The sequence below is a fragment of the Pithys albifrons genome, chromosome 3 (genome assembly GCF_047495875.1).
Source record: "Pithys albifrons albifrons isolate INPA30051 chromosome 3, PitAlb_v1, whole genome shotgun sequence".
NCBI classification, from domain to species: Eukaryota; Metazoa; Chordata; class Aves; order Passeriformes; family Thamnophilidae; genus Pithys; species Pithys albifrons.
The window spans coordinates 78,600,864-78,613,020 of NC_092460.1; the positions used below are offsets into that span (position 1 = coordinate 78,600,864).

General features: G+C 42.2%; 1 protein-coding gene across 1 annotated transcript in view; it reads left to right on the forward strand.

Moving 5' to 3' along the window:
• Nucleotides 1-214: 214 nt before the first annotated feature.
• CPED1 (cadherin like and PC-esterase domain containing 1) overlaps nucleotides 215-12,157 on the forward strand; it is a 149,866-nt gene continuing 137,923 nt past the window's right edge. The window contains exons 1-2 of the mRNA XM_071552475.1: nucleotides 215-339; nucleotides 806-1,283. Of these exons, the coding sequence (XP_071408576.1) occupies nucleotides 1,029-1,283 (255 nt within the window). The 5' untranslated portion in view covers nucleotides 215-339; nucleotides 806-1,028. The remainder of the gene's footprint in view (nucleotides 340-805; nucleotides 1,284-12,157) is intronic.

The following is a 12,157-nucleotide window of genomic DNA, read 5'->3' on the forward strand; positions in this document are numbered from 1 at the left end:
CACTGTAAGAGCAGTTTTCTAAAAATTGCAGTGATGGTGGCTTTGAGGCATGCAGCATGAGCGAGGACACCTCTTATTCCCCATCCAGACTTCAGGCTGCGTCTCCAAACCCTGTGCCTGCTCCGAGCAGAGCCAGTTTAGCTCCACCCTCTGAGCAGTCCAGCCTTTATTTATATAAAGTCTGTGGTCCAACTGGCTTCAGATGGCGTGTGTGTGTGCGTGTGCCTGCCTCCTGAGTGTGTGAGACGAGCTGGGATCGTGAGCCAGGGTTGTTCCAAGTGGTTTCAATCAGCAGCCCATTAGAGGAGAACGGAAAACTTCAAACAGAGTAAGAACCAAGTAAGTAAACCTAACTTTGAACTTGCAATCTGGACAAAACAAATGCAAATGAAATCTTCATACTTTGTCAGTTTTCAGATAAATGATCACTTTTAGGGAGAAAGCTGTGCATGCTGACACGAAGGAGGAAATTTAAAAGGACTGGAAAGGAAACTGTAAAAACAAAGTGGGAATTGAGAATGCAAGGGAACAAAAACAGCAAATGATTGTTTGCAAAGTTGGTACACTCTCTCTTACATTTTCAGCTGTGGGCAGGACGTGTTCAGCTTTAACCTCTTGCTTTCTTGGATACTATTTTCCAGCTGAGTAATTCCTTCTGCACAGGGGGTGAAGATTTCTGGTCCTCACCTGTCTGCTGGCTGGTCTGTTTTCCCAAGCACGGTGTGAAAGAGCTCACCACAGTTCCTTGCGGGATGCCCCATGACATGCTGTTGTTTGCTGCTGCTCACTTGTTGTTTTTTCACAGGTCATTCCAGTACCCTCATGGGAAGGTGCTCCCCAAGCCTCTACTTCTCTGGAACCTGTGACTTCTTATCTGGCACAAGGAAAACACTCAGCAGCAGAAATGCGAAAACTCATGCTAGTTTTGGGTGAAGCGTGCCTTTAACTTTTTTTACCGTGGCAAGACGTGGCTACTTGGACTGCATCTGGAATGTGGCAAAGGGTGAAGTGAGGACGGCAAGGAGGCCATGGTTTGTGGGCAAGTCCCCAGGTGCCGCAGGCTTTGTCGCCCTCGTCCCTTCCTTCTGGCTGTAGTGGTGGCCATCTGCCTGTTCTGCCAGACCCTGACTCCTCTCATGACCAGCAGCATCCTTTCAGCAGTTGTTAATGGAATTACACCCAACAAACTGACTAAAACACAGCAAGGAAGAAGATACAAGGAGGTCTCCCCAAGTACCACTCACTGCTTCCTCCCTGGCAGCAATTCACAGACAGTGAAAAAGGTAAGTCAGCTGGAGCAGAGTGCTGAGCAATAATTAGCAAAGCGAGGCATAGCAAGTCTGGCAGGATCATCTGAGTCCAGCTAAAATTAGCCGAAGCTTGGAAGTCTGTGATCTGTATACAAACAAATGGGTGATCTAATGACAGCAGCATATGCGCAAGCACATTCCCTGTTACCAGCTCCTCTGAGTGCTGTTATTAACACAGGAATCCTGAAATCTTCGACTGAAACATGGCATTGCTCTGTAACTCCAGAGAGCCACTTTATTTTGGCTTTAGGAATTGGCATTGCTCTGTGACTCCAGAGAGTCGCTTAATTTTGGCTTTAGGGATTGGTTTAGAGGCTGTACAGTACAGGCACGTAAATCAGGAGCCAGTGGAGTTTCATGAGAGTGGCTGAGGTTAATTGGCACCGGGACTGCAGCTGCCCTGTGTTAAAGTTATCTGCTTGTCAGCTTTGAACTTTACTGGGATTCTACTGAGAGGCTGAATTTAACTGCATTTGAGAAATAAAAGGAACACTTTTCATATTTTCAAATCACACTGTGTACTTTGGAATCTTTGTGTCACAAATTTTACTTTGTCCTTAGCTTACCTGACCTCATGTTTATTTTGTATAGGGTTCCTAAGGATGGGTGTTAAAACCTATCAAATGCAGACACTGTTATTTTTGTTGGAAAATGTAGTTTGTTAAATGGTCCAGACTGAGATAGTTATTTATACTCTGGAATCCATGATCAGCATTAGCACAAACGTTGCAGGTTTCCTTGTCACATAAAGGAGCTGCTAATAGAGCAGCAGATATCACATTGTGACATTATCATTCTGCTATCATTTTATATACAACTGTAGCAGGACTATAAACAATTTGTGACCTCACAGATTATGGACAGCATTCACATAAAGCAGTTAAAATTAAAAAAAAAAAACAACCAAAAAACAACCCAAACCAAAACAACAGTACAAGGCTGATTCTTTGACAGTCTAAAAGGTCAGCAATATTGATTTTAGGAAAGCAATTGTAAAGAGCATCTTGTGCAACAATCTAAAACAGATATATGAAGTAACTGTGACACGAGGTCTTTAACATTAACTTTTGATTTTTTTCTTGTGAGGTTCAGAGTTTTATCTTCTGAGTTGAAGACATCTACTCAAGCTGCATTTGTCATAATTTTATATTTTATTGATCTTTTAGTGCACTAGGTACACAGATTCAATTTGTTCAGCAGTAAGACTTAAGTAATTACAATTTAAAGGGAAATAACACAGCCGACTTGTGAGTTGCATTGCATTACACCTTTTGACACTTACTGACCATTCCTTTTTACTCATTGCTATTGTAATGACAAAGAGCATTAATACCTTGCCTTTGGCTATTTAAAGTCTGTAAGAGTGAGAGAAATAATGCTGAAGTTTTGTTAGTATGCTGTTTGGCTGAAAATAACTGTAATACCTCCTTTCACAATTTCCTAAGAAAAAATGTGGATTGACATTGAATTTGGTGTACTGGTTGTTTGAAATGAGAAGGAAGCTTTTTTTTTTTTATAACATGCTGTACTTACTGCTCTCCAATATACGTGGTTGGATGTCACTATCACATGCACATGCTGAACCTATAGTACAGATGTAAGTGCACGTTAACCCTTATAGGTATGTTTGCCAGGGCTGTGCTACCCTAACACATTCCTCTTCAAGTTCTGAAGACCACCCATAGCTGGCTTCCTATTTGTCTTGAATGTTTCCTCTACAGCATGATGAACAAAATGTCTTGCACATGTTGGGACGTTACTCTTAAGTTGATGTTTCCAGAGAACACTCTGCTGGCTGTGTGGGCTGAATAATAATTTCAGAGAACAGAAAAGATAAGCATCTCCAAAAATCTCTACCCCTTTGCTTTGAAAGTGTGTTCTTGAACTGTGTGGTTTTGCTCACTGCTTTTTCAGATAGGTGAACTGTTATCTGGCTTGATTTTATTGGGTACTCAGTAACATCTAAGACAGATGTCATGGTTTTTACACTGTTTTATTGTACAGTCACATGCCCACCAACTGTAGCTACTTTTCATTAAAGCTCTGGTTAAAATCTTCATGGATGAATCTGGAAAAATTCTTTAGAATATAGTTATTCTATACATTTGTAATTAACTAGTCACACATGTATTCTTATTCTACAAATAGTACAGCAAGCAAATTTAAATTCATTAAAAAGAATCTATCGTGCAGTTAAACAGTGACTTAAAGCAAACACTGCAACATGTCTTATGAAATCAAAGTTCATGAATAAATTTAAAGGAAAATAAGACCCTGCTGGACATAATTTTTTTTAGGTAATACACAATGTTTATGGGGTTTGAGCTATAGCATCTGTCACACTGCAGATTCTCCTCTGACTGGGTAGGGGCCAGTTTATTTCTTCCTTCAAAGAAACAATCAGTATTGTGTTGAGCTTGCTGTGAGAATTTGGTTCTTGTTGTTATTGACAGAGCAAAATCCCCTTCCAAAGTCTGATAATTTCTTCATTCAGAGTATGCATAGTACTAAGTGCCTCAGAAAAACCCTAACACAAACAAACAAACAAAGAAACCAACCAATCAACCAACCAACCTGGCAATTTTTGTGCGTCATTTGTTGGAAGTGAAAGAGAGATCTGAGGAAAAGTACAGCTTTGCCAGTGCAGCTCTGATATCAACATTAAGCTTATACTGGAAGGCAGAGTTCCAGACAAATATGGAAGAAGCATGGGGATGAACATTGCAAATTTGCTCTGTAAAAATGTCTTTAACTACATCCGAGATGCTCTCAGATGGAGCCCTTCCTGTCAGGCACATAGTGCAAGCTGTTTTGTTTTTTTTTTCAAATTCCAAAAATGCAGATTTCATTCATATCCTGGAAAGCCAGTCAGAACTCATAGTACTCCTCTCTCAGGTATCACACATTACAGGAGTTTTAAAAGTTGCTGTGGACCATGTCCTATATCTTTAAATTCATAGGAACAGAGGTCAGTATTTTCTAGTATAAAATTAAATGTTAGTATCTGTAGCATGAAAGGCATTAGAGAGTGGTATCACATTCAGCAGCAGGCTGTCTGCAGATTTAGCAGGGCACTCTTACCTCTCCTGCATTATGAAATATTTGCAAATATATGTAGTGAGCAGAAGAGCTGGTGCTGTAGTATTGAAATTAGAATACGTACCAACAAAAAAAAAGCCCATACAAGCCCTGTGTATAGGTTTACCTGGGATGGTATTATGCCAGAATACTTTTGGTACCAGCCAGATGCAAAACTGTTACACTAATTTTAGGTAATTTAGCCGTGCTTCTCAGCCAGCTCTGAGAAGAGTTAATTAGCTGATTAAACTGTTTCCATTGTCTGAATTAATTCAGCCAGTGCCTTTTCTTGGGTAGATGTAGTACCTCTGCTGGGAGGAAGGAATATGGACTATATTGCCATCTAGGATGGCAGATTCCTGGGCTTCAATTGCTTTCCCAGTCAGAGAAAATCCAAAAGCACTTTTCCTAGTTTCTTAAAAGACCCAATTCCCAAGACATTAAGCTTTACATCCATGTTGGAATTGGAAGCGTGGTACCCTATACTGGTAATGCGAATTCCTGTTTGGTCCTGGAAAGCAAAATTCTCTCCTTTCTTTATTTCTTCCACAGCTGGAGACAAAGGAGGAGGAAATGATTCATCACCTTTTGCAGTTATAGTACCTGTGATAGGTACTTTTTTGGCATATTAGGTCTCCAGTCAGGGCCAATGCATTAAAAAGAAATCAATCATTTAAATTGTAAGATGGGTCTTGAAGGAGATTATTTCATGGATACTCACAAGCCCCTTGTTTCACATCCCCTGGACACATACAGGCCGGCTGAAAAAAAGAAAACAAGTAAGATATGCAGCTGATTGTGGGAGAATTTGACAAGCGGGTGAGGCTGGGATCCTAATAAATTAAATATAACCAGTATGATGAAAAAAAGCTATCTTCCTTTCAAGGCTCTCAACCTGGTACCTAGGTTTTGTGTAAAAGATGTATCTCAAAGAGGAGCTATAATGAAGTGAGTAAACAGGAAGGATGAGAAAAGGCTTTTTATGGCTTCATTCTGATAGGATAGGATAGGATAGGATATCATTTAATGGAAGTAGACAGTATGAATGATCCAAGATAATGACAGCTTATCTCAAAGAAATGTAGGGAAAAAAAAGAAATAACATTACTTAGTCTTAACCAAGAGCTAAAGGAAGATCCAGTTGAACATCTTGCACAGGTTACTGGCTCAGGAATCTATAATTGAAAATTGGGAGTGACATTATTGAAAAGCTGAGAAATTGTTACTATAACCATAGAACTCTGGACACCCAGAGCATTCCACCTCTATCTTGTCAGAGCCAAAAAGCTGGATTTCATAGTCAATGGAAATTACTGTCTCTAATGTGAAATTCATCATGAATTAATGCAGACATTTAAAACAAATCTGGTCAGCTTCCCCCGCTAAAGATATATGGAGTTCTTTTGCTATTGATTTTTTTTTGTTTGTTTGTTTTGATGGAATGTACCTGCTTCAGTCAGAATAGACAGGGAACAAAGGAGGTAAAAGAGGAGCGTGCCATGGAAGAAGGCATGGGAAAAGAAAGCAGATGCAGGAGGAGAATAAGGAACTACGGCTGAAAAGTAAAAGTAACCTCAGAAAGCACAGAAAAGATTGTGCACAGAGAGGGCTGGATGCGTGGAAGAGAAAGGGAGATGCCAATGGAAATGGAAAGAAAAGAAAACAAAGCTAATGGGAGCTTTTGAAATGTAAATATGTGAAAAGGGAGAATTGAAACTGGATGATAGAAAGAGAAGGGATGATTTTTGCTATTATGCAGAAATGGAGCATGGGGAAAGCTCTGGATAAATATTACATTGTGCATAACCAGGTTTGTTAAATTTTTAAAGTAAATTTAATGGTAAAAACTATTTTATAGAATAAGTAGGGGGATTAGAACTGTTCCCACGAAAGAACAAAGAACTTTGCTAGTGAAACCTCTGTTACTAGAAAGCAATCAGCATAGGGTATGGTATCAGCAACTGGTTTCCTTGGAATGATACCACATTCATATTGCACCCTATGAAAGCAGGACATCGGTTTCCCCCTTCTCAATGTAAAATGCAAAAGCTATGGAGGAACCAGCTATTTTTACTGAGCAGATAGCTAGAGATATTTTGGTGATAAAGGGCAAGGCTATTGTGGTAGCAGTCAGGAAAGAGGAGCAGGGTGGAGACTTTGCAGGAAGGGAACTTGGAGAAGGATGCAACACCAGCAAATGGGAAATGGAGGCAGAATCTCACTCATAGACTTCACTGTTCTTTCTTCAAAAGGAGCTGTTTTGATAAGATGGTAGGACTGGCTCATTGTCTGTTCTCAAGACAGGGCATTTGGCACCATGAACTACATGCGAGCATAAAGCAAAAGCATTTTGATAAAATAGCTCTCTACTTCCAGCTTAGAGTGCTGATGATGACTGTGCAAGTAATTCCAGTTTTGCTTTTGTATTTATGAAGTCATCAGAAAACAGGCATCAAAGTAGTGCCAATAATCTAATTGCTTGTTCTTTATTTATCCAACAAACAACTGGAAGCAGAGTTACATTCCAGACATTTAATTCTACAACCCAGTCCTTTCTGATTAGGAAATCCAGCAGATCATAAAGCCAGGACATTTAAATATCTTTCAGAAAATGAAATAGGAAATTAATTTCTCTCTTACTTCTTGATAGAGGAGCTGTGTGCACTTTAAATACAATGGTAGTATGAAGAACTTACTATTTCTATGACCTTTTATGCAAACACAAAGAGGAATTTAAAAGTCACATTTGCAATCAATAAAGATTTGCATACTCCTGTAAATTAATGACTTGGGCATTAGAACCACCTGCTAAGTTCCTTTATCACTCTTCTTATTGATGCTGTTTCATATTAGTATGGTAATTTCTAGGAGTCCCACTCATGGATTTTTTTTAATGTTGGTCAGCTAGGTGGTATTTAGCAGCAAAGATGCAAACTTCCTTTGCTGTTAAGTGGGAATTTAGGCTGTTCACTGCCTGTGAATATTGCTAATAGTGCCAGTTTTGTTTTTATAAGGCTGGTTTCCTTTTGTGGTATTTTTGTTGCACTCCCCTTTCATGCAAAGGCCTCTTGGTTTGCATGGTGGCTGATATATCTCTTTTGCAGCAGCTCAGTACCTGCAGAAAGCAGTGGGGTTGAAGGAAGCTGCAGTCAGTTACTTAAAACTACTGGACCAAGACTAACAGAGTCTTTGTTGGCTTAGTATAAAGTGTGGCTGCTTGTAATAAACACACAAGCACTAATGCCACCAGAACTGGGTAGCTGAAAAGATGATTCACAGTTTTTGAGTTCTTTCCTGAGAGAAGGTCAGGCAGACATGAGTTGGGCCATTATGTTAGGAAGAAGAGTTATTTCTGCAGTTGAAATGATGGTCAGTGAAATTCTAAGGCAACAGTTCAAACTGTATCTTTGCTTCTTTGCCAGGCATAGACAATGCATCAATATTTATGGAATTTGCAGTCCTCTTGGAATCCGAGAAAACTGCCAAGGAACTGTTTTTCTCTTCTCAACTTGAAATATCTTTGCTGTTTTCTTCTTGGCCAAAACAAAAACAGCAATTATACATCATAAGATTCAGTTACTGACCAAATTCTAGATTGCTGGAACAACCCAGAAATTCTGTAAAATAGAGGAAAGCTTCAGAGACTAATAGAATCAATTATATCCTTATACATTCATAAACTAGAATTGGATATACTGGTTTCAAGGGAAATGTCAAAACATTTTCCCTTTTACAGTACTTCACAGCTATGTGGAACTAGTAGACAGACAGAACTAAGAATTGCAACTCAGATAATATTTTCAGCTGTACAAGGATGGTTATGTAATTCTTGAGCTTTCATATTATATAAACTGGGCTGTTTATCTTGTTTGTTAACACATCAAATGAGTATACATTTGACATGATAGTTTTGTAAAAACCGTAATAAATTTTAATGGAGCTCAATTTGTTTTCTTTTGTGTTTTTCCTGTTGTCCTATAAACTGAAAACAAAATTACAAAATTCATTTTTATGCATTATTCACTTTAAAGCTCACTGTGGTTTATTTAGACCAGTTGTTAAGGCTGTGGATCATCTGTGTAACAGCCAGTTGCACTAAAATGAGGTCAGTGACTCAGCTAAGTGCAGTGTTTTGTAAGCTGTAAGAGCAGATACATCATGTCAAAGCTGACACAGGCCTCATCCTAAATCATATGGGAAATCTCAGCTTTGTTGTAAAGCCTCATTAATTTCTGTGGAGACACACACACCATTCTTTAGGTAAGACATGGGCTGCAGATGTCCTTTACTAATCCTTTTCATATAAGGTATACTGGATCTGTAATAAATTGACCTGCTAACAAATAGTGTGAATGCAGGAAGAGCTAATAAATGGTTGGTACATGAAAATCTTTGAGCACTTACAAATTATCCTCAAATTTTCTAAATGTTATGGATCCATTTTTTTTTCTGTCTAAACCTACAGGACATTAAATTCATAGGAGTGCTAAGAAGTCAGAACCATAAAATGTGGAAATATGTGAACAGCTTATTTTCATCATCTGCTCTCGGCTTCTCTTATACCAACTCTCTGTCCAAACCAAATTTTTATGATTGAGAAACATTTTATGAAAACCAGCAGACTTTTTAATTGTATAAACATGACTGCTATTGTTATAATATTGGAAATTCTGGAAAACATCCAGTAGTAACTAGATCAACATGTCCAGTGATGCAAAGCATTTTATATAGAGCTTTGGAAAAAAGTATGGAATAACTTGCTACAGGCATAAAGTTGGCCAGATTTTAAAAAAAATGTTCTGTGTAGCTAACAAGCCACTCTAAATTGCACTGGCTTGGCAAGAAAACAGAGGACACTTTGCATCTTTTAACCTGGACTTCAAATAGCTCTGAAAGGAAAGGGCAGAGGAAATAAATTTGGCAATGCTACACATGAATTGCAAGCAAGTACCGTAAAAGGTGTGGAGATACTTCATACTATTTAATAGTACCAGATTAGGTATCAGGTCAAGCTGTTAAATTTAGGATCCTGAATTGTCTCTGTGCCCGAGATCCCGTCCCAGCTCTCTGGGATGCTGGTGGATGGCAGTGCCCGGACGGAGGGAGCGAGGCTGGGCACGGAAGGCCCACAGGTGTGTCCGACCCGGTCCCTGCGACACAGGAGGCTGCGGTCGGCGGCAGCCCGAGGAACCTGCGTGTGTCTCTGGAGGGACCGTCCCAAGGAAAGCCCTCTACAGCGGGTGGTGCTGTGCTCTGCCTGCGAGGGCTGCCCGTGGGGGCCCCGTGGAGCTGCTCGGGCCCTTTCCCGTGGTGTGTTGTGAAAACTACCCAGGCCACTGGTACTGCCTCAGCTTCCTCCTTCTTTTTTATTTTTAATGCCGTTTTCAGTGTTCTGTTGAATATTCGCCACGGCCACACTAGAGCGTTGTAAACATTTCTGCCCTTCCCGGGGACCGGGAAGATGCCGCCTGCACCTCTGCTGGCAGGAGGGAAGGAGAGAGGGAGAGTCCCTGCCCTGCCAGCCCCTGCCGCGGGCTGGCTGACCCCTGCGCTCCTCGGGCCGCCTCGGGGCTGGTCGGTTCCCGTCCCTTGCGCCTCCCCGGCTGGGGACAGCTCGTCCCCCAGGCCGGAGGCCGCGGGGCTCTGCGGCGGCGACCGCACTGAGCTGGGAGCGCTCACTGCAGGGGAACGGGGGCACTGCTGGGTGCTTGGGGCGGCACCGCTGAGGGTTTGTGTGAGGCAAAGCACTTCAGAGGTGACACTTTGCTTTACTTACATGAAAAAGGTGTGTTTTCGTAATATAACAGAAATGTGGTGACTACCGGTGAGGAGGGGGCACACAAAGTGCCGCCACATCCCAGGCAGCGTCCCAGGCTGCAGGGGCAAGCACCGGACCGTAATTGCCAGCAGGAAGGGAGTAAGGATGTCCAGCAGGAAGGGAGTAAAAATGTGTCCCGGGCTGCAGCCCCGCCGTGCTCCTCACGTGTCCTCAGCTCACCCGCAGCGCTGGCCCCTGCAGCACGCCCGGAGTGCAAAATCGGAGTTTCCTGCAAAAAGCTCTGTCTTCTTGGTTTCTTCCACGATACAAGGGCTATGGAAAGTGGGAAGTATCTGGCTGGACTGCCTGGAAGAGGGCGAGGGAGCACAGGAGGGGCCTGGGACAAGGGCTGGATTTAGGAACTGGGAGGGAGGGAGGGAGGGAAATGGAGAGGAAGGGCTGCCAGCAGCTGCTGGCGCTGCAAAAGAACAGGAAAGAGAGGAGATAAGAGGGGAGGAAGGAGAGGCGAAGGCAGAAGGGAACAACAGTGACGGGTGCTGTGGTGAGGAAGGGCCATGTGAGACTCTATAACGCTGTGCTTGGCACCCGATTACTGTGTTTTAAAAATGCTGGGATGCCAGGAACGCTATCTGACAGGTGACCTAATTCAATTCCTCTGACTTCACCCTGTGCTATTTGTGCGTCTTCCGACCAGCAAGTGAACAAACCTTGCCTTGAATATCCCAGTGTCTAGTTTTGCCTTGCACATTTAGCAAATATATGTGGAAGATTCTGACAATGTTCTTTTGAGATTTTTTCAGGGTTCTTTCATCAGTGATACTAACCCATTCCATGGGGAATGACTTTGCTCTGGAGCAAAAGCAGATGTGGTATTAGAAACTCAGGGCTCTGAAATAGTTTGTGCTCCTCTCTGCTGCAGAGAAGTTTACACTTCAGCCAAGTGTGATGTAAAACTGCATACCGTACTCAGTGAATAGGCTGCTAAGGAAAGTGACTGGATCACTAGATTCCAGGCTTATAAACAACTGAACACACCTTGAATGATATTTATTTATAGCAAAATATTTGTCTCTTTTCAGTCTAATCTACAAGTAGTGACTTGTTTGTGTAGCACTTCATAACTTCAGTGATAATCTTCGGCAGGGTTATGGAGCAGTTCATCTTGAATGCAATCACACAGCACCTTCAGGATAGACAAGGGATTACACCCAGCCAGCATGGGTTTAGGAGGGGCAGGTCCTGTTTGACCAACCTGATCTCCTTTTACGATCGGGGGAAGGCTGTGGATGTGGTCTATCTGGACTTCAGCAAGGCCTTTGATACTATCTCCCATAATATACTCCTGGAAAAGCCGGTAGCCCATGGCTTGGACAGGTGTACCCTCTCCTGGATTAGGAGCTGGCTGGAGGGTCGGGCCCAGAGAGTGCTGGTGAACAGAGCTGCATCCAGCTGGCGGCCAGTCACTAGTGGTGTTCCCCAGGGGTCAGTGTTGGGTCTAGTCCTGTTTAACATCTTTATTGATGATTTAGATGAGGGAATTGAGACCGTCATCAGCAAATTTGCTGATGACACTAAGTTGAGAGGGAGTGTTGATGTGCTGGAAGGCAGGAGGGCTCTGCAGAGGGATCTGGATAGACTTGAGAGATGGGCTGATTCCAATGGGATGAAGTTCAATAAGGCCAAGTGCCGGGTCCTGCACTTTGACCACAACAACTCCAGGCTGGGCACAGAGTGGCTGGAGAGCAGCCAGGCAGAAAGGGACCTTTGGGTACTAATTGACAGGAAGCTCAACACGAGCCAACAGTGTGCCCAGGTGGTCAAGAAGGCCAGTGGGATCCTGTCCTGTATCAAAAATAGCATGGCTAGCAGGATATCAGAAAAATATTCTTTCCAGAGAGAGTAATCAGGCATTGAAATGGCCTGCCCAGAGAGGTGGTAGTTTCACCATCCCTGGAGGTTTTAAACTGAGATTGGATGTGGCACTGAGTGC